The following is a 23,015-nucleotide window of genomic DNA, read 5'->3' on the forward strand; positions in this document are numbered from 1 at the left end:
CACACTTAGTTTATCCTAAGCTAAATCTGATAGATACCAAGTAGTTTTTGTTACCTGGATATCAAATTACAAAATTCATTGAATAAGTTAACTAAAAATTCCATAAAATGACAATTGTTGTACCTTTTTGAAAGGCTTCATCTTCTCAGCTATCCTCCAGTAGCAGGGCACAGACTCATGGTTAAACAGTTGTATTGTCTTCATCTGATGGAGAACAATGACAACAACAACCTGAGTGCATTCTCATGTCAGACTGGCTACCACAGAATGAACTGATATTGTCACTAATTATAGCTTTTAAATAATGCTTTGCCTCCTTTAAAGATATATAACCACAACCACATTTAAGCACTGCAAATCGATGAGCTTAGTAAAAGAAATCCTTAGAAATGATAAACCTGATCTGACCACAAGATGGCACCACAGTGAAGCAGCATCCTGGTCTCTCATTAATGCCCTTCTGAAGAAGCAGTGTTAAAGAATACTTCACCCACAGAATGATCATTTGTATATCAATTACTTACCCCAGGTTACATTTTATTTGTGAAGGAAACTTTGTTTTTCTCACATGCCTCCGAGGTCAAAGAAGAATGTAAAAATGATGACCTGAGGACCTAGCGGGTCCACGTTTAGCAACAGCAAATTTATATGAAATCGTCTGTTAACAAACTCTCTCACAACTCATGTAGAATAATCCAAGTCACATTTATCCATTCCACTTGCTGCTTCCCAAACACATGCATTTTCACTAAAACCTTACTATTTAAAACACTTGCACATTAACAGTCACATGCACAGACAAGTAGCACACCTGGGCAACTCAATGAAATGCACAGGCAGAATTCAAATGCACATGCTTGCCCAGGCATGCTACTCATATTTCATTGTTCTAAACAGTAAGGTTTTAGCAAAAATGCATGTGTTTAGGAAGTGCTGAACATACGACTGGATAAATGAGAGTTGGATTGTCTGGACCTCCTTTTACTACGAATTGCTGAGAATTTTCTGCGTGTTTGGAGTCTTCTTTCACCATGGAGGCATGCGAGAAATACAAAGTTTTCTTGATGAACTCAGTGTAAAATGGGGTGAGTAACTGAAATACAAATAAAGTTTTAGTTTAAGCTGTATACAGGATTTGTGCTTCCTAATCTGCTACTTTTGCATGTTGAAAACAAAAACAAAAAAATAGGCAGTAAAAGTTAATTTTAGTTAATTTGTGTAACTATCCCATTTCAATTAAACACATGTAAACTATATGAATATACAAAATTTCAACACAGTGTTTTCATTCATTCACAAAACTCAACCTGCAACCTTGCTAGGACTACATAACAGTATCTTGTAATTCTATATTATCACACTGTATTACCTGACACATGTGACACTGCACAGTGTCAAACTGCAGTGTGTCTGTGGACACAGTGATGGCCGGCACAGTTACCACTGCACAAAGCCGTACCTGGACCATTGGTCCTCCTGTGACCTGTGCAAGCAAACAAAATCATCTTTGCAACAAGGTCACAAAGCTACTGATTAACAAGGGAGACCCAGAGGACTCACTTATGTAGAAATTTTACACTGAATCAGAATTAATGACAGTATTTGTCCACATGTTCATGTGTTGTGTGTGCCCATGTGTACCTGTATTGGCATGACAACACTTGTGTCCCCCATCTTCAGGTTGGCTCCATGGGGGACAAATTTAACTGTGAAAGTCTGTGTCTCACCACAGGGCAGGTTTTTCACCCTTTCAAATTCTACACTGAATCCTTTGATGAAACAAAAAAAAAAAACATTTAAAGTATTTCTTTATGTAATTAAGGCAAAAAATGTATAATACTGAGAAGAAACAGAAATGAAATAGCCAATGAAAACACAATGATTAATATCAGAAGATGGGCAGAATGTTACCACATTAATCAAATCAAATCAAATCAACTTTATTTATATGGCACTTTTCATACAACAGTAACACAAAGTGCCTCACAGAGGTTAAAAACAACAAAAATCCAAAACAGAAAACAAAAAGAAGAGAAAACCCAACCCTCCCACCCCACATAGAGATACGAAAATATATATATACGCACACACACACACACACACACACACACACACACTAGCTATCACTAAAGAGACATGGCCGAGCACCGAGACCCGAGGCAGTGGTGAAACATGGTATCAATCTTCCTATTTAACTCACTAAAAAAAACCTAATGAGCATATTTTCCAAAGTTTCAAACTCTTTTTCTGAACTATACTTTAAGTCTTACAGGGATTTTCAGTTTCATATTCAATTTTCCAAATGACGTATTTGCATAATTGCACAAATATTTGATTCTATGTTGTTATTTGTTATGTAACTGCTGTGTGACGTAAGGCCCAACCAGTGCCAGGATATAAATACCAGATGCATCACACCAAGCTGTTTGAATAGTTCAGCCACAAAACTAACATTTGAAATGTTTATTACAGCAACAGAACATAGTTAGAGTTTACCGTCTACACTCCGACCTCATCACTCCTGGCAGATATGTTTACATGAGATACTGGGGAGTGATGATTGAATACTCCCCCCCAGCCTGAGCATGTAGGAGGATGCTGGGGCTAAACGAGCAGGCAGCAATACTAATGAGAGGCTGCAATGTCATTGACAAGGCAGAGGGAGAGCTGGGAAATATTTGCCGCCTTAACTGACCGTCAAATTGGGAGGTCAGGGTGTGTTTTGTAGATGATATGGAGAGTGAGGTATGTCATGAGTTTAAGAATCAGTGTAGCTTGGGTTGACTACTAGAACTAGCTCACAGCTCCATTTACGTACCATAAATGGAGCTGTGAGCTACATAATGATATCACATGGATCTCAAAGGAAGTGTGTTGTGTGTTACCTGTGCCAGCTAGAGGTTTGCCATTGGCATGGAAGGACACAGCCACTGACCCAGTATTGGTCACATTTACAGTGTGACTGAGGACTTTGCCTGGAACTACATAACCAAAATCCAAAACATACTCTGGGAGTGGGAACCTGGGGGAGTAGAAAGAGGTGGGCTGGTGACAAGAATAAGATCATAACAAGCAATATCTACAAGTCTGTTTACTGAAGCAATTTAGTTTACTGGGTAATACTTGAGCTTTATGATTTTCTGAGATTCAATTCTTCAGTTGTCATGATCATAATATGTTATCACTTTATAAAACAATGCCATTGACATAAATATTTCAAGTAAATTGTACTTTACAACTGACCATATTAGTTATTATTAAGTTTGGTTTTTACGTTTGTGATGTGTTTTGTATTTCAGTGGGACACCATTCTTTGCCTTCAACATTAACTTGCTTATTTAATGTCTTAATTAGCAGTATACATTTGTGGAAATTAAACAAGGCGTCACAATATGGTATGAGAGAAAACAGCCAATGCACACCATGACATCCATCAATTTGCACAAGTAGCACAGATCAAAAACGCACCCAGACAGATATAATTCATTAGCCCAAAGTCTTTGAATTTCACAACACAGTTCTTGTTTCAGTCCAGTGAGTGGACCATCTGTTCAAACAATGTGTGTGTGTGTGTGTGTGTGTGTGTGTGTGTGTGTGTGAACATACTGGCTAAGTCTGTGCCACTTTCTGGAGGAACCTTGCGAGTCTCTAAGCTCCAGCAGGCTGCCGGTCACAGCAAGAGCATTCTGTTTGACCAACGTTCTCTCAATCTCCATGTGAAGCAGCTCTTCATACTGGAAGCCGCAGGCAAAAGACAGAAAAGAAAAAGGGAGGGGAGACAGAGGGAGGGGTACATAAACATTTGAAAGTTACAAAGAAAGTATTGAAGAGTTACATAAGCAATAGACTGCACAGTCTCAATGGTAAGTACAAAAATTCAAGGTACCTCCAAATCTATTTTTACTAGTCAAAGCTCTTTTTAAGAATTGGTCTCATCACACATACACTACAGCTCAGAGTGACAGCTGGATGTCATTCAGTTTTGACTGATTTTCAGATATCACTTGATGTGATTCAAGGTTTAGAAATGGATGCTGGTTTTGTAAAACAGAGCTGGCTGATTAAGATTCCAGCCATGACCATTTCAATCCTGAGGAAAAAAAAGAGCCACTACATTAAAAGAACTCATGATCGTGGCATTTATGGTGATGAAGAGCTTTGAGATCTGCAGATTTGGGATGATCAGTTGCCCACACCAAATCATTTTTACAACCCTTGGTGCAGTAAGGTTGTGAACATTGCATTATAACAAGTCATATTTCAGCCTTGAACATCATTACTAAGATATCTTTTAACTGTGAGAAATCTGAATGTCCAAATGCTTCACATAGCAGAGTAACTTTAGTCTAACTTTAGTTTTCAGTCTACAAGTCAGAATATGACTGGTGGTATGTTAAATTAGCATTTTGACCAAGTAAACTGTAACATCTATTGTGTGTCTGTTTATCCTGGAAGAGGTATCCCTACTCTGTTGCTCTTGAGGTTTCTAGCCTTGCTCCAGTTTTAAAGGGTTTTTTGGGGGGATGTGTTTCTATATCTGGACCGAGGGTCTAAGGACAGAAGGTGTCATTTGCTGTGGGGCTGCATTAAGTGATTATTTTCACTGTCTATTAATCTGTCGATTATTTTCTCAAACAATCAATAAAATGATTTGGTCAAGAAAATGTCAGATAACACACAAAAATGCAGATCAGTGTTTCTTGAAGTCCAAAATGACATCTATAAATGTCCACAATGCACTGAAATACAGTTAACTGTCATGAAGTAAAGAAACCAGAAAATATTCACACTTAAAGGTATACTATGCAGGATTGTTTGTTACCTTTTCTAACCTTAGATTCACTCTTGTTTGGCATTTCACCTCAATATATTAATTTATTTGCACTTTTTTGGTGATGTGTCTCTTGGATGCCTGCTGCTTACAGTCTGGTCTAGTCTTGCTACCTCCAACCTCACCTGAGCTCTGTGGGGTACACGCCCACAAACGTTCCCCACACAAAATAATAACAAAATAAGGTAAAAGCTAGAATCAGAGATTTTTGACCTTATTTTTTTATTACTCGAACAAATGTCAAATTAGTTGCCATTTAATTTAATAGTTGATAACTAAACCATTAATCATTTAATCGTTGCAACTCTGACATGTTGTCATACCTGTATGTGCAGGCTGTAAAGCCCTTTGCGGCAAATTTGTGTTTTTGGCTGTATAAATAAAACTCATTTGACTGACTAGCCAACATGTAATTAGATGTATCTTAATGTTTTGAAAAAAAAATTGCAGATTTCTGTATTCTGTATCAAGAAAGCTACTGTAAGATAAAAATGGCTGTAACATCACTACAGATCTGAGGTATTTTCAATCATCAAAATTCTACTGGAGATACTTTGAGCTGTTGTTCTTACTAGACAAATCAAAACTGCATAATAATGCATGCTAATCAATCTTCACCTTGTAATTATGACTTCAAAATGTATTTATGAACATTTATGAGTGTATGATAATTGATAATTAGGCAAAACTGTGAATTGTATACATTTTCTAAATCAGTTTGCCATCCTCTTCCCTCATTTCTACACCATAACAAAAACAGATAGAAAGTCACTAAGATCAGGGTTCTTTGTGAATCAGGTAGTAAGGTTCCAATTTGTCAGGTTATTCACAGGTATTGCAGTCTTTATCCTTCCTGTCCTTATCTGCTATAAAAATGTTTCATTTTTTATGTCAGTGGTTAGGGGAAATGTCAGGGATGTTGTTGGGGCAACTCACAAAACCATGAACAAATACTGAGTGGATAAGCAGAAAATAGCAATTTCCATTGAAATTCACTGGGTCTTGCCTACTCTATAGAAAATCAATACACAGATAAGAAGCAGGGAAAGCCCTGTAGAATAGGCTGGTTACTAACAGCAGAGATGTAGTGGCACTGCCATGCCCATATAGAGCGAATATAGATTTGGAGCATGTACACTGCAGTATATCTGTGATCACAATGGCATGCATTATTTCTTAATACATATACATAAAGCATTCTAAACAGGACACAAGATGAACTCTGCTGATTACAACAAACATAAATTTGTGTTATTCAGAGATAGGAAGAATAAGTGCTCCTACTTTACTAGAATGAAGAATAGCACAGTTTTCACTACGCTACATACAGTATGCGTATGGAATAATACAAAAGATAAGGTTTTATGGCATAACATCAGTGCTGTTTATCTTAGTCACTGACTGTGAGGATGCTGCTGGCCTCGGTTGTTGCTCCTTCACCTCCAGTGGCAATTCCATCCATCAGCTCCTCTCTGACTCTATCTCCCTCCACAGCTGTTCTGGCCTGCTGCACCACGTCACTATAGCACTCCTCTGCTGCAAGAGAATCACAACAAGACACCAGCGCAGAAACAAAAAGTTATTTTTGTGTCTCAATATTTGTTAGCATGGAGACGTGACTATTAGGGAGACCTGTCTGTTAGCTAAGGGATTTGGGCTCAATGATTTCTAATGCAAACAGCGTCAGAAAGCAAAACAGCAAAACAAGGATTACATACTACGGAATAAATTCTGTTCTAAGGGACAAGCTGTGTTCTTTGGGCGACTCTGTTCTCTCAGAATTTTTCTTATGGGGATCAATAAACCCTTACACTACATGTTAAGCATTTTCTGTTTACTGTTGTTTACTGTGTTTGACAAAGTTTTAGATTTGTCCGTTCCGACGCACTGAGAACAATTAATTCCAGTGGTATTACCTGACACCAAGATTGCATTTGGGCAAACAAAATGAATATAAAGTACAATATAAAAGTTAGTCTATTGCACATAATGGTGGATGGGGGCGTAATATGAAATACCTAATACCTAAAAACGTATATATTTCATTGTAAATGTTCATTCTGACTTGAATAGGAATATGATTATGTGTCTGTGAGTATGAGTGCATGTCTATGCATACACAGGTTTCTTGGCAAGTTCAGGCTTATCCTTGGGAAAACTCCCTCTCCAGTCAGCGTGATGTCCTGCAGTGGCAGGAATGCCACCTGCAGCTGAAGGCGCTTCTCAAACACATCAGGGATGCCCGGGAGGTAGAGCACACGCAGACACTGCTCCACACCTGCATCAATGTAACCCTGATACACAAAAACAAACACACATATTGACTGGTAAAAAAAAAAATCTTACACATAATAAATGACCCTCCCACATTTAAAATGATTCCAACTCACTATGTTGGGGATGACCATGGGCTGGCCTGGTCTGAGCTCCTGTTCTTTCTCATTTTGCTCTCCTTCGATGGCTTTCCTCTGTCCTCCTGTCTCTTCACCTGCCTCCTCCTCATCCTCACTTTGAGGTTGTATGATGCTAAATTTGAAGCCCACCTTGCCAGTATTCCTCAGGGTCACTTCAGCTTCCCCTGCATGATCAAACAGCTGGAAGAAAAACAGAGGATATGCAACACTGGCTTTTAAACTTTCAACACCTTTATCTTTACTGATGGCAAACAGAAGGTTTTGATAAAACCACTCCACCTAGTGTCTTTCAGGTGGAGTGGGTGCCTTGTAAAGGTGATACAGTACAGTAAAAACACAGTTCCAGAGAAGCATGCATGAGTTTGGCCTTCATTTGAACCAGATGGCTTATGGTTATAACTATCATAAAAATCTAACAACAAAGAAGATAAGGTGATAGTTGTTAGTGTGAAATGAGCACAATGGAATTGTTATTTGAGTGTTAAAATTGAGATGAGAAGTAAGAGACAAAAATGCTGCTGCTCAAAACCTGGAACTGTTCAAAGTCGGCCACTTGTGCATGCACAGAGAGGGTCGTTTCAGGACTTCCTGACTAATATGGGTAAATCTAATTGACCACAAGAAAACAACACAGGGAGTGGGAGAGAGAGAAAAGACAGCAAGAGAAAGAATAGTGCTGAACAGACAGGAAGGTCAGAGAAATGTTCTGCTGAATCGCTCATTTCAACTAAATCAAAAATCAATATGTCCTTGTTTTGAATATCAATGATAACTGGTCTGGATGGCTTGCATACTTAAAGAGGGGGTGGAAGTGCAAAAGACCAAAGTGTGAAAAACTATACAGTGACATTCAAAGTTACTGTAATTCATCTCATCAGTCTTTTTAGTGGGTAAAAAAAAACCTTTATGCCACTCTCAACAGTGTTTATACCATGTGTATCCTTATGACTTACAATCACTAATCGTACAGTCTGTCCTTCAGCATTAGAAATGGAATGGGAGGGGGATAAAATTAGATTGTCTGTCAAAACACTAAGCAAACAAGCAAATAATCAAACAAACAAACAACAGTAATTCAGCAAACACATCCTCATCCACAATCACAAACCGATCTGTCACACTCCCCCCAAGGCCTGTCAGTGTCATTTTGCAACTCACCCAAGTTTTGTAAAAATCTAATTAGTTTTGTATGAGGAATCGGGTCACACATGGATGAGCAAACAGACAGCAGAGAGGAACAAGGACAAGAAAAGCAGGATAGCAGGACAACAAGGAGGCAAATTAACACAAGACAATGTAACTGAAAACATAGTGAAGGAGAGGTTTGCCAGACATGAGTAAATCAAGCAGTGGTGAATTCTGCCTCTTTTGCCACATCAAGCAGTCTCCTGCACTACCTATAACCCTGATCCTTGCCATTAAGATCGAAAAAAACTTAGCTCAAACATTTGATCAGTAGAGCAGTTGGGATGAAGAACTAAGAAGATAAAGTCAGGGTAAAGGAGCTCTGTATACATACCTGCAGACCAAAGTCAATATGGGAAGAGTCAAGGCTGTAGCTGATTACTGATGCTTCTCCTCTGAGTTTGATTTCATACGTAGGCCCCTCCTCTACGTGGCACTGTGCGAACACCTCTCTGCTGACATTTTCGTGGCCGTAGAAAGAGAAAATGACCTGCTGCTGCTCCCCTGGTTGCAGATGACCGTATATGGGCAAGATATCAAACACCTATAGAAAAACAAAACCAGTGGACCATGCAAGATTAACAAGATTCTTATGAGATTCATTTCTTACTGATTCTTCCAATAGGCTGCTGTTACACTCCCATTAAAGGGATCATTTGGCATTATGTGACGTGCACCTATTCGGTCTTTTGGCTTGAGTTAATGCCTTTGCGCACTGAACCCGTTTTTCTCATCCAAAATCGTTGTACATCTTAAAGCAAATAAGACCTCTTGGTGTCTCAAATTTGCACTCATTAAAGTTTTCGGAACATGTTCGATTCTTGTTTTTTTGCATCCATCAAAAGCCTTTAGAGAGTTGACGCAGTGAAAAAAGTGTGGTTGCGGGACACATTTACATCAAGAGAGAGTTACTAATATTCAGGTGGATGATGATGATGACGAAGAGGAGAATGTAACAAAGGATGAAGACCACACACAGACAGAGCGACAGTGTGGACACAAAGAGGGAGAACAGCTCATCCCCTTTAGGTAGCCATGGTCCCAAACACAGAACATATGGAGAGAATGGAGACAGCAAGGGAAGTACCTCCAGTGGAGAGAAGCAAGGGAGCAAATACGTGGTTACATTTTGTTTTGAATTAGTGTGCAAGGTTTCTGTGCAAATGTTTTGTTTTGGTTTTTTTTGGATGACGGATTACAAAACACAAACTAAATAAACACACTCAGTGTGTAAAGGCCTTTAGGCTGCATCTACACCAAATCAGGCACTGCAGTGATAATGGCAGTATTCCTATTCATTTAAAAGTGGGTAGTGTGTCAGGCTGATGAGGCCGCAAGGGTCGCCATAAAAAAAAAACACAACGGCCTGCAGTGAAAGGTTGAAACAGAAGCAACTTTTGGAGAAATGAAACCATGTAACAGGTGATCAAACCAGAAGACACCCGCAGTCCACTACAGTGGGTCTAGCAATAATCAAAAGAAATTCTGTAGATCTTTTCAACCATAAACCTACATAATCATAAACCTACCGCAGACAAATACTTAGTTGCTTAGATGGGGAAATTGGCTCTCCATAGTTGGGGTCCAGTCACCACACCCCCATAAATGAGCTATCTTAATTGACACTCCCACAGTGCCTAATTGCAGCAACACCTGATTTGGTGTGAATGCAATCTTTTGAAATGAGAAGGTCAGTTCCACTCTCAGTTCCTATCCTTACAAAATGTTAAACGATGCACTGTGGTTTTATCGGGAATAATGTGCTGGACTATTTCTTGGTAAGGTGAAGTCACTTTCGAGAGTCTTGCCTGCTTTGCGAGGCAGCCAAAGTCACTGCTCTTGTTAAAGAAGTAGTTCCAGTAAAACCACAACCTGTTGTTTTAACACTTTGTCTTTTGTACGAAATGAACAAACAAGATATAAAATGTTAATTAGTGTTTTTTTTCTTACTTTTGATAGAGCCAGGCAAGCTTCTTCACCCTGCTTACAGCCTTTAAGACTTAGCAACTAACTACCTGACAATCTCCTGGATCAAGCTTCATACCAACTGACAGATATGACTGTGGTTTTCACCATCTCATCTGACTCTTGGCAAAAAAAGCAAATATGCACATTTCCAAAAATGTTCTACTATTCCTTTAAGCTCTAGTGTTTCAGAGTTTCTTTTATCTAGAGTTTGCACTAGTGGTGTGTACTACTAAGTTAGCACACACAATTAGTTGATCTATCAATGACCTAATCAATACATACAAATTCCTTGATTTTTCTGGATTGTTGGTCAGACAGTTCTATAACATTGATATTTTTACAAAGTATAGACCAGAAACAAATTTGAGTTATTTGGTCAAAGATTAGGCAATAGATTTCTCAACGATGAAAATAGATATAGTTGCAGCGCTAATACATCTGTGCAGATGTGATATAAGTATTCTGATCACTTTAACAATGGAGACATAATAAAATATTATAGGTTATAAATCAGGGCAGTGATAACAACAAAGAGCATGTTGATAATACAAAGGCAGACTCTCCAAGGTTAAATTTATTATGCAAAACTATGTGCATGGGTGTGGCACCTGCGTGTTTTCTACCTCCACAGCACTGCAGCATAGAGACAGAGAATGACTTGCACCTTAGCTGCGGGCTTTCTCTCTCCCCTGACCAACTGGAAACCTAGGGAAACCTTGATTTGTTTACAAGTGAGCATTTGCCTACCTCCTCCACACCCACAGGGTGCTGCGTGCTGCTTTGTTCATCCGCACCTGGCCTGGGGCTGAGATGGACTGAAAAGGCAGGAGACAGTGTTCTAGAGGAACTCCATCCTTCTTCAATCTCACTGTCTGGACTTCTCCGCTCCTTCTTTGCCTCCAGCATCTCTGTCTCTCTATGAGTGCAAAGTAACAATAAATAGAAGTTAAATATTTATTTGATGAGAGGAAATGAAAGTAACACTGCATAAACAGACACACAATAAATGAAACATAGGGATAATCAGTGACATGAGGCAAGAAAACACATACAGTAAACCGTTTTCCAGCTTCATGAAATAGATAACTGAAGGCCTCAAGATGTCCATGAGGTAGCAGTGTACCACATGTACACAGCAACTTACATAAGCATCTATTGTACATCCAATATATCATTAACATATATCGCAATACCCAAGTGGAGAAGAAAATCTTTAGCACCCACACCCCAAAGAACTCTGACTCTCATTTTCTCTCTCTGTTCTACTCTCTCCTTCCCTGTGGGATCAGACTGGGTGCATCCATCAAGTTAATTAAACAGAGTGTTCTATAATTAAGAGGAATTTTAATAGGCAAGCAGCAGGAAACAGGTCAGGATAGATTGCAGTGAAGTGCTGAATAAACATGGAAGAGAATGAAAGAGATTTAGTGAGTGAAGGCATCTCAAAGCTGGGCTGGACAAGTTCTATATTAAATCACCCATCACTGGCTACGTTATTGCTATAGTGTGCGTATGTGTTTGTGTATGTGTGTGTATGTCTGTGTGTAAGCCTGTTTATATGTAAGGCAGCATTCAAGTCTGCACACACATTTGTCAGAGTTCCCAAGCATGCTACAGAACTGGTGTGTCAGCTTATAATGAGTGGATGGTGGCAATGCAGCCAGCAGGGGGCACTGTTGTATGGTCAGTCTGTGATGGAATGCAGTTTTAAGGGACAAGCTGGCCTGATGTCCGGCCCTGGGGAGACTCACAAATTAGTATGTCCAGCCTTGAGAGATGTAGGGTTGAGCAAGTATTGTAGGTCAATGTCTTCAAAAATAGGGTGCTTTTTTTTGGTGGATGAGAGTTCAGAAGAGCCCACAAAAACCATTTGCCCCCCTGTGGAAAAAAATAAGCCTTTTAGAAAGAGTTTAAAACCCACTGGTGCGGACAGAGGAACAGATGGTGAGACAGCAGATGATGACTCTGCAAGAGCGCGGCTCAAAACAGAAATAGCCTACTCTGACATTCTCATATCTGTCTCTCTCTTTCTTCAATCTATTCTTTCCTTCATGGGTGGGTGTGACTGTCCTCCTATGTTCAGCCTCACTAAAATTCTACACACCAGAGGCTTCTGAACCACAAACACACTTCCAGCTGAAATAAAAAAAAAAACAGGCATGATGGGAAACATTTTGATGCTACGAAAAGCACACTGGTACAGACAAATGACTACTGGGGTTACAGTTAATAAGTCAGTTTGAGTGTGTGTGTATCACACTTGGTTTTAACTTTTGATATCTCTACTTAGTTTTAGTCAGAGGCTTAACAAGTAAAAAAGCACCAACAAGGATAACTAGTTTCACTCCGAATCATTGTTTCCATTGTGAATAAGCTGTTTAAAAGCCAACAAGGAAGTATAAAAACTGCAGTTCCCAGAATGGCCACTGGAGGCTGGCTCAAAAAGGTAGTTGGACATTGACTCATTGACTTGACATAAACATGTTTACAGCCTGGTACAAAAAAAACGGTTTCGGTCTCCATAGCTAATTTTCCCATTCATGACAACTTCATGGGGGTCAAATTCTTATATAACTCACCAGCTTACTTTTTAATACGGCTTAAAATTAGGTACAATTAGGGTGTGGCCTCTTTGAGTGACAGCCTGTCTGTGAGACTGTCTGTGAGGCTCCAAAAATCCAAGATGGCTACAGTCAAAATGCCAAACTCAGTCCACATATCAATGACTGACATCACGATGGCTACGTCCATTGGGTCTCATTCATGAAAAGTGAGTAAATCTGTGTGTAGATTTGCACATAAAAGTCTACTCTACTAAAAACCTACTCCGGATTCAGGAACGCCGCGGGAAACTCAGATTTGATCGTAAACATGTGTGTATGATCATGAATGCCAATCCATCGTAAAGTGACAGCGCGCTCCCGGTAATCAGCAATTAGCATAAATCCCCACCCATGAATAGCCAATGACCACCATATAAGGAGGTGTAGGTGCATCCAGTCGACCTGTCAGTCATGGCGCAAAGAAAGAAAGACAGAGAAGGAAAAAAGAATGTTTCCGAAGCGGAGATCGAAAGTGAAGTGGACTTAAGAAAAAACATTTTATTGTCTTCAGTTAGTAGTGGTGTGACAGGGACAGACAAAGCGAAGGCCTGGAGGGAGGTAACAGATGCTGTTAATGTTGTCTCCGTGATACAAAGAACCATGTCAGAGTTGAAGTGTAAATGGTTTGATATGAAACTGGAGGCAAAGAAACGCATAAGCACACACACAAAAAAATACAGCGGTCACCAAACAAACAGAAGATTCATTTGTGGGGTTTTGAATGAAGTGGGAACGGGAAACCAGAGATGTTTTGTGCGTAATGGATAAACTCTAAATCAGTGATGGCTGTCAGAATGTAGAGCTATTTAACATTTATTTTAACAAATGATACGGATAACATATAGCCTACAGCAGTTTGTATGCATCGTCTTCAAATTATTTGAATCTTAATAGCCTAAAGCTCTGTTTTATACAACGTAAATTAAACATTTTTCAAATCAGATTTATTCATTCAAATTATCAAAAAGCCACAAAAAAAACGTGTTGTCTCAATTCTTTCAGCTGGCGCGTGCTCCTTCGCGGCTCCACCACCTGCTGCCCCTGCTGAACCCAGGCACCGAGGCTGAAGAGGCTGTGATTTGGCTGTCCTTACGGATATTTTTATTATCATCATTCAACATGTAGAAAGAACGTGTAATCTACTGAGTCGATTTACATAGATAATTCACAATCATGAACCTAATCTGGATCTTAAACCTGCTAATTGCCAACTAATTTAACTAAAGGTGTTATATTTTTAATATTTTGTCATGTTTAGATTACGTGTTTCAAAGGCATCTGTGTTGTGTATGAATTAAAATTGTAATTTCCAAAAGTGACAAGCAATATTTATGTGCCTTACTAAATACATACATACATAATACACAAGCACTACGAGTGGTCAGGAGCAGGAGTAGATTTTGTTAGTAGCTACGAAAAGATCGGAGCTACTAAAATATTGATGGATGCGATGACATGCACGTAAATTTCAGTCTACACACAAATTCCTTCTGCTCACGTTTCATGAATGAGACCCACTATTTTCGTACAGTCTATGTGCACAATGAGTTACTTCCCTTATTCCCAGTGGTGGAAATTAACTGGGTACATTTACTTTAAGAACTGTTTTTAAATACAAGTTGGGGGTAACTTGTACTTTGAGTCTGCCATTTTATGCTACCTCATAAATATACTTCATGATATTTCAGAAGGAAACATACTTATTACTAAGTATTCATTTGACAGCACATTTAATGAGCTACTTTGTACAGTAAGCTTTTACATACTGTATTGTTATAGTCGTAGTTGAATCACCTAACAGTCTAAAGTAGCTCCAACTTGAGGAGCTACAAAATTAAAATGCTCTTTATACATTTTAATAAAACCACGTTTAAAATTACATCCATTTCACACCAACAGGAGTCTTTCCGCTGAGTAATTTTAGTTTTGATACTGTAAGAACATTTTTCTCATTGTACCTCTGTACTTTTACTTAAGTAAGCTTTTAAAAACTTTTATCTCTGATGGAGTATTTCACATTGTTGTTTTGCTCCCTTTACCTAAAGACACAATGAAAAAAAAATATATATATTGGTTATAATCTTGTGTCCTTGCATTAATTGTTGTTTAGATGCTAAATAAGTGTCAAAAAAACATTTTTAAGTATTTTTATATCGAAACCCCTCTCTTTTCTCTAAAAAATATTTTAGATGACTCATCCTGAACTTGGGGGCAATGACATAGATGTATCCAATCAAATGTGGTGTGGGGTGACTAGCAAACCCCACCCATCATGTAAATAGCACTTGACGTTTGCTAGTGGCTAGTAGAACAGTATCACATTAGAGGTGTGTGTTTAGATTTTATCGGGTCAAAACTTTGTTTACATTTCTGAATAATGTGGTTGAGGTCTAAAAAACTAACCCCCATTCTCTTCCTCTTACACTAATAACATGGGAGAGGGAGATGTGGTGGAGGACAAGCTCTGCATTTCAATACACCTCAGCATGCTGCTACCTTCACTAAGCCAGGCTCACTTTTTCACATGCCAGTCAACTCTTAAGGATTTGATTTGAATCTCTGTCATAACTGAACCCCACCCATGCATACTTTCCCTCTGAAATGTGTCAAATTATTGAAAATAATAACCTCTCTCTAACCATTTTAACTTTAAGTAAAGGATCTGAATGTTTCTTCCACCACTGTTTCTTCTGCTTTTTTCCAAACGTTTGACGTTCCATTCATTCTTAGTAATTCATTAGACAAGTGTCATTTCAACAAGATTCACCTCTTCTTGATTGTGCTACGGCAAAAATAAGTTGTAGGATGAATATTGGGCTTTAGAGATGGATTTTTTTAATTTATTTTTTGCTAAAATTTGCATTCATTGTTTCCCATGTTGACCTTGTGGTACAACAGTGGTGCATCATAGTATAGCATTTCCTTGGATAGCAAATGCATGACACGCCCTATTCTCCCTTGGATTGCCTAGTGCTCATTTCCTTCCTTGGTTGTATTGGTCAGGTTTAGGCAGGTGGATTGAGATTGGTTAGGGTTAGGGTAAGAATGTCAGGCTAAACCAATCAGAGGCAGAGTAAAGCAGAGTAGGGCGGGTCATGCCCTCTTTATCCTAGGAAGTGCAAAATTTGCCTCATAGACACGAAAATATCTTGTTTCATGTTTTGTTTTTTTGTTTTTCCTTCAATTTTGTTTATTGTACAATTGGTCTTAAATTTAATTATGAGTGACATTAAGAGGTCTTTTGCTATTGTTTACACTATCTGGTTAGATGCTACACTGCATAAAAATGCAGGTACAAGCATTATAGCTTAGGAAACTCAAGGCTGTTTCTGATCCTTATTTGAAAAAGTAACATTACAGGTTTGGAAGGCTGAACACAACTGACCATGGAAAGTTGTTGAGAACCTTTTTACACCTGTACACCTCTGCCTAAATTCAACTTCCTCTAAAACACCTGAAATCATTACTTGTGAGTGATCAGTCAGTCATTAAGTTGTCAGTGGATCCCATCAATCATGCATACAAAAAGCTGCAGTGCAATAAAAAGGTGGCATAAGTATTCCAGTTTACTTCTTATAGATATAGAATCCTAAAGACTGAAAAGTAACAGTACTTAAATGTATTGTACTAGCGCTATCTATCAGTGGGATAGATGGATAGAAAAGAGTTAGCTCTATTGAAATTCCCCTCTCCGAGGGCTGCGGTGTAATTACTGATAGGGATGTAATTAGCTGAACATGGCTAGATAGTGCAGGTTTTGTGAGGGAGAAAGAGAGACTTTAGAGAGAGAGTGTGCACACAGAGTGAGGTCTCCATTTAATTAGCAGGACAGCCTATGAGACAGATTGTTAAGCGAGGTCACAATCTAAGAGAGAAAGGGTGAAGAAAACGAAGAGAATAAAAGGTTGATAAGAATTTGGTAGAGAGCAGAGAACAGGCAGAAGAGGCAGGGAAGCCGCAGGAGAGGAAGGAGGGATATGAAAAAAAAAGATAAATAGGCAATGTAAAACCCTAAGATGAGTACAAGGAATGGAGTAAAAAGATAGAATACCAATAGATGAAAGAGGGGGAAGGGAAAAAGACAGTGGAGGGTGATAAATCTTGCAAAGCTTTAGCAGTTACTTGGTTCAAGGCCATGGACAGACAGACTACTATAGTATTCACAGTCCATTTCGAGGGAAAGGAGCCAAAGCAAAGGCTCGAGAGAGGCACAATGTAACGTTAAGTACACAATCAGTAGATTTGTCTTCCCCAGAGAATTTATAATGGATTTGGCTTTCAATTCAGAGGGTTCAATGTATAGCTACTGTACTGACTCATCCCGTTGGACAGTTTTAATATATGGCTGAGATCCTATCTGTTCTTGTCCCTGAATCTTGTCTATTCAGGATCCTACAGTTCCAAACATTTTTTTGGTTCTATAATAAAGCAAAAAGGTGCAACACAGGAACCAAGCATTCTACAGAGCAAGGGTGCTTTAGCTTTCCGTAGTCAACCAATCCAGTGAAAGTAACAATAAAAATGCTCTATGTAATTTATGAAAGTTTATGAAAACAAAGCCTCACAGGTAACTTTACTTTCTTCGCCTCACTTACTAAATTCTGTCCCGGTCACCATACAATATGTTTTCAGGTGAAAATGCAGTGCAGGGTTCTGGCTCAACTATAGCTGTGTTTCCACCAAAGGCTTTTGGTATAATACCCTTAAGGCTCATTTATGCTCAGGGTTAGATAAATATATAGAGGTTGATGGAGCCTTCTGTCCATTCATTCCGTCCATATTTGTGCTTATTTTATGAAAGCTTACAGATGCGGATGAAACCGAGCAGTACCACCAGAAACTGTGGGGGCAGTGGAGCATAGTTCAAGCAAGATATGACTGTCTACAATGCTGCCTCTGTTAAAAGGTACGTTATTATGACGTCCTCCACAGTTGCCTTTTTATTGTTGTCAGAATCTTTTGATTCTGCCCTCAAGCACCATCTTGTGGATGTATCTATGCCATCCTAAATGATGCATGGAAGTAATGCATCTTTAACTTACTAAACAGTTGTAGTTTGCAATTAAATCTATGGAGCACAAACATACAACAGAACTCAGATAAGATGAGAAGGATTTTTTACTGTCTTTTGCTCCTCTGTTTGGCGCCTGGACGTGCGCCGCTGGGTGATGTCGCACAGGTATGCGCATGGCCCCGAGTGGCAGTCCGAGTGTGCCTACCTACACATCGTTGTTTGTAATAGTCGCGAGGAGGAAAATAAATTATACATAATGGATACTTTTTGTCAAAGCTTGAATGCCAAGAAAATGTAATACATAAAATCATACATAAAATCACGATTAAGACTTTTTAATAGCTTTTAAGGGCCTTAATTTTCCAACATTTGATTTATCAACTTTTAATACTTTTTAAGACCCTGTGGACACCCTGATCTCACTGACTGTCCACAAAACAGGGTTGTGCAACATATTCAGCACAAAAAGAATAGATTGGAGTGTTTAGAGCAGAGCAGGGGTGTAGTGCTTCCGAAGCGTAGAGGAATAATGCTTCGCTACTGTTTTTTCTCCAAATGAGGAAATAGAATATTATAGTTTGCACAAACTTGAAGTCTAATCATCACTAAAGCATATGTGACACAAAAGTGACAATAAAAACAAATGGAATGGTCAAAGTTGTCATGATGACATTTAAGGTGTGTTGAATGATTCACAACATCAGCTCATAAATTAAGATGCAAGAAACGATTCCACCTTAAAAATTGATGGTAGCTGCCGGTGGTAGCCTCTGAGCAGCACAAAGAGGCAGCAAAACATCCTTAGTTAGAGTTGACTAATTTATGTAAACTTGTCATTGTAGGAAGAGTGGTTATAGTCCGCTGTAGTCTGAGCAAGAGTGACGGTTGGACAGATCAGTGTGCTAGGTACCTCAACAGGGGGGTGACAAAAAGGGATTAAATGAAACAGTTCTGTTGGTACCATCCACAACTTTTCACAACGGAAATGCAAAAATAACCATTAAAATGTGTAACAAACTGAACTGAACCGGACACTTGGTGGAAACAAGGCTTATGTACTGTACACCCTCTCTTTCATCTCTGCTATACCAATACTGTATGTTATTATACAGTATGCAACTGAACACTACTTACTATATTTTAGTGTAGGCTATATCAGGTGTAGGGTGTGTGTGTAAACAGAAGTAGAAAAGTTACCTGATATGACTCAGGGCTCCCACACCCTCCTAAATATCGAATTCAAGTACTATGAAAGAACCCGATTTCAAGGACCCAACACGGCACAGTTTGACATACGGATCAAGGTTAATTACTGTTGTAACACTGACAATTTTTATAATGAGAGCTAGCAGGCTTTACAGAAGCTCACAGACAACAATTAAAAGAGAGAGAGAGGCGTGAATGTGTGACTACTCATCAATTGTGCTGTGTCACAGTGATGGCAGACAATATAAAACATCAATTTCTACTTTTGCACAAATCATCAAATTCAAGCACTGTCACTGATAATGTCTATTTCTTAAAACTTTCAAGGCCTTGATTTTTTTTCTTCTCAAATTCACAAACTTTTAAAAATTTCAAGAACTCATGGTAACCCTGATGACTGTGTGTGGACATTTCTCAGTGTGAATATACCTCATGGTAAAATGTTTCTGGTCGTCCAGGAAAGCCCAGTGGTAGGACACAGGCAGAGGGGAGCAGTTGGTGATAGAGATTTCTTTTCGAGTCCCTGTGCAGTTCAGCACACAACCAAAGTCCACTGTGGTGGAGGAAAAGTGGAGGTTGGGGAAGTGGACCTCAGCGTGCAGCTCCACCATGTCTTGCTGTGGGTGTCCCTGGTAGTGTACCTTAAGGAGCTGGAAAAAAATATCAAGGAAGGACATGTATTTGTCCAGAACAGTTGATACTACAGATGAATACTATAATGGTAGAAGCAGGTAAACGCTGATTGTTTTCACTTAATGCCAGTGATTTCCAGTCATTTGTAGCTTGTGCGGTGGTGGAGGGTGCGGTGGTGGAGGAAGAATTCTGATCGTCTACAAGATCATCATATGTTTGTTGTGTCATTGTCCTGTGACAACCACACATCTCTAAAATTTAACTTTTCATGAGCTTAGAAAAACAGCCCTGTTTTCAACTTTGTGACAATGCATTTTCCAGCTGTTTTCTTTTAAGTTAAAGGTCCAGTGTGTAGAATTTAGGGGGATATATTGGACAAAATTTAACATAATATTCAAAACTATGTTTTTGTTAGTTTCAAATCACCTGAAACTAAGAATTATTGTGTTTTCATCAACAAGCTGTTTACATCTACATACTGAGTCCTTTTCTACAGTCCACCATGTTGTTTCTACAGTAGCGAAGAACGGACAAACCAAACACTGGCTCTTGATAGGGCCATCAGGATGTGGGGTCGCCCACCATAGTTGTCCTACATGATTGCCACATGGGAGAAGTTTCAGTTGGCTACAATCTGCAACTTCTCTGCTAGATGCAACTAAATAATATACACTGTACCTTTAAGACGTAGCAGAATTTTCTCAACCCATAAAAGAACACTTTATAATTTTATCTATCAGAAAAGTTTAAATTCAAAATCACCAGATTTAGGGATGCATTGTTTTTATATCAGAAAGGAAGGGCATGAAAAATTGTAATCTGTAAAGTAACTAAAGATGTCAGACAAATGTAGTGGGGTAAGAAGTATAATATTTGTTGTAGGGGAGTTTATGTAAAAAAGTATAAAAATGCATAAAACTCACACCTCAAATTTAGTAAATGTACTTAAGTTACACCGCCAGGCCTATGACAGAGCAATGTTACTCATGACCCCTTGTCACTGGTTATGGCCTGAAATTATTTGATTTGGAGGTAAAAATATCCAGCCTTTGAAAGATAAAAGTTAAATTTGGAGAAGAAAGAAAAACTGTTTTGTGGAGATATCCTTCTTTTTTTTATCCCTATAATTATCTCTTGAACCCAATGCAGGTCATAAAACTCATATTGGGAGCCACTGCCATATGCACTAAGATATGGTGCGCTAAGAGGTTCACAATATGCTCCCAGATTAAAAGCATTACGTAAGAAATTTTACCCAAAAAAAGGAAAAGCAAAAAAATAAGCATTACCTCATCCAGGACTCGTGACACCCGATCCTGGCAGTAAGATGGATTAAAGCATACCCACAACTCAGCCTTCCTCCCGTCACCTAAAACCATGGACTGGAAAATAGAAGAGAAGAAGAGTTAAAATAAAGATCATAAAGGTACCAAAGGGCTCGCGCTGACTCTGCAATAGTTAGGATCACAGACTTTGTAGGTAAACTAATCAACATAAAAGAGCGCTTCTTCACCTTTTTTCATTTCATGATAATCTTGTCATACATGCTTGATGAAAAATCACTGCATGTTTTTTATCTGATGACTCTCAAAGCACAGGTTCACGACCTTTTTAAAAACCTTCCCACAGTTTAATCCTGTCATGGGACCTGGGCTTATCAAAATATCCTGCTACTCTTTAACTTCGCTCAGCGATCTGCCGGGGGCTTGAAAACCATTTTTATGTGGATTCCAATCCTGCACTTAAATGAGCTCTCAGAATGGAAGTGAGAGCTGTGATAAAATAAAAAACATGGGTAGTATGCAATGGTATGTACTGAACTTCTAATATATATCTGAACTTCAGTCTAGGTGGGTGCAAGTCATTGAAACATTAGGTTAAAAAACAAGCAGATGATAGCAGTGGGTCTCATTTGGAAGGTAGGGAACATCGAAGAGTGTATCTGACTGCAGTTGCTACTAATGTGGAAACACATGTCTAACACAGACAAGATGGACAGCAACACTGAATCTGTATTAGTACCTTAAACATCAACTAATCTAAAGGTGGCCTTATTTGTGGAAGTAATAAGTAATACTAACATGTTTCTAAACCTTTTAAATACAAACTTAAAACATATTGATCAGTCATCAGCATTTATGTTGGCTGTACACACTCAAAACAATGTCCACTTTCTCTGGTTTTCATTTAACACACTACGCTCACCACAAGGTGAACGTTTTTATCGTTTTTGATTTTTGAACATTTAATTTATACTGGTTTTGCATACATAATAAAACAAGGCAGACAAGACATACTGACAACAGGTGGAGCACTACAATACCAAAAAAATAAGTAGGCAAACAATAATGAAATTAATAAATGAGTCAATAAATTATAATAATTACAAAAAACCCTGCCCCTGCTCTCCTCCCCCAAGGTAAAAGAAAAGAAAAGAAGAAACATTTGGGCAAAACTTGTTGATATTTTGCTATTTTCACTGCCTATCTAGAAAAGCAGTACAAGCACACATAAAACAAAGAAGGGAGAGTTCTATAAATCCTTGATGTACTGTAACACCGGATTTCATATTCTGGAAAACTTCTGAGGATGAACTGACAGTTTATACATCAGTCTTTCAACATGCAAAATTCCCAACAGTTCTTTAAACCAGGTCTCAAACCAGGGGGCTGAGATGGATTTCCATAGTTTCAAAATGCATATCATGCCAAAGCAGTTTCAGGGTCAAAATAAAATACAGTAGAGTATTGGAATAGGAGACACCACAGGGCTAAGGTTAACCCTGGATTGCAGTGATAGTCATTCAATGCAAATCAAGTTGCAGCTATGCAATAAACAACACTCATTTAGCAATGATGTCCGTGATGCCTCAATCCCTGGTTGGATGCATGTATAGCATTTTCCTGCTACTGCCTTTGAGCAAGGCACTGTCCATTAGGCTTGGGCAGTATCACGGTATTATGAAATATCAGCATACTCAGAAATGTACAATAGCTTGATTTTCAATACTGTCAAAAATAGAGATGCTCCTCTTTGTTTTAAATTCAAACGGAAATGCTGTATTGAGGATGCATTGTATGTAGTGCACGCACACACCACCAGAGGTCAGTCTCTACTGATACAACTGAGCTGAGAGACATGGAGACTGCGCTTTGTGAAGA

At 38.8% G+C, this 23,015-nt stretch overlaps 1 protein-coding gene across 1 annotated transcript in view; it reads right to left on the bottom strand.

Moving 5' to 3' along the window:
* Positions 1–23,015, bottom strand: part of hydin (HYDIN axonemal central pair apparatus protein) — a 122,018-nt gene that overhangs the window by 52,959 nt on the left and 46,044 nt on the right. Inside the window, exons 23-34 of the mRNA XM_078168198.1 lie at positions 21,144–21,236; positions 19,651–19,871; positions 11,146–11,314; positions 8,765–8,974; positions 7,222–7,425; positions 6,951–7,125; positions 6,234–6,367; positions 3,607–3,734; positions 2,886–3,022; positions 1,642–1,769; positions 1,370–1,483; positions 124–204 (exon numbers count right to left, since the gene is read on the bottom strand). Coding sequence (XP_078024324.1) covers positions 124–204; positions 1,370–1,483; positions 1,642–1,769; positions 2,886–3,022; positions 3,607–3,734; positions 6,234–6,367; positions 6,951–7,125; positions 7,222–7,425; positions 8,765–8,974; positions 11,146–11,314; positions 19,651–19,871; positions 21,144–21,236 — 1,794 coding nt within the window. The remainder of the gene's footprint in view (positions 1–123; positions 205–1,369; positions 1,484–1,641; positions 1,770–2,885; positions 3,023–3,606; positions 3,735–6,233; positions 6,368–6,950; positions 7,126–7,221; positions 7,426–8,764; positions 8,975–11,145; positions 11,315–19,650; positions 19,872–21,143; positions 21,237–23,015) is intronic.

This window comes from Epinephelus lanceolatus, chromosome 5, assembly GCF_041903045.1.
Source record: "Epinephelus lanceolatus isolate andai-2023 chromosome 5, ASM4190304v1, whole genome shotgun sequence".
Taxonomy (NCBI): domain Eukaryota; kingdom Metazoa; phylum Chordata; class Actinopteri; order Perciformes; family Serranidae; genus Epinephelus; species Epinephelus lanceolatus.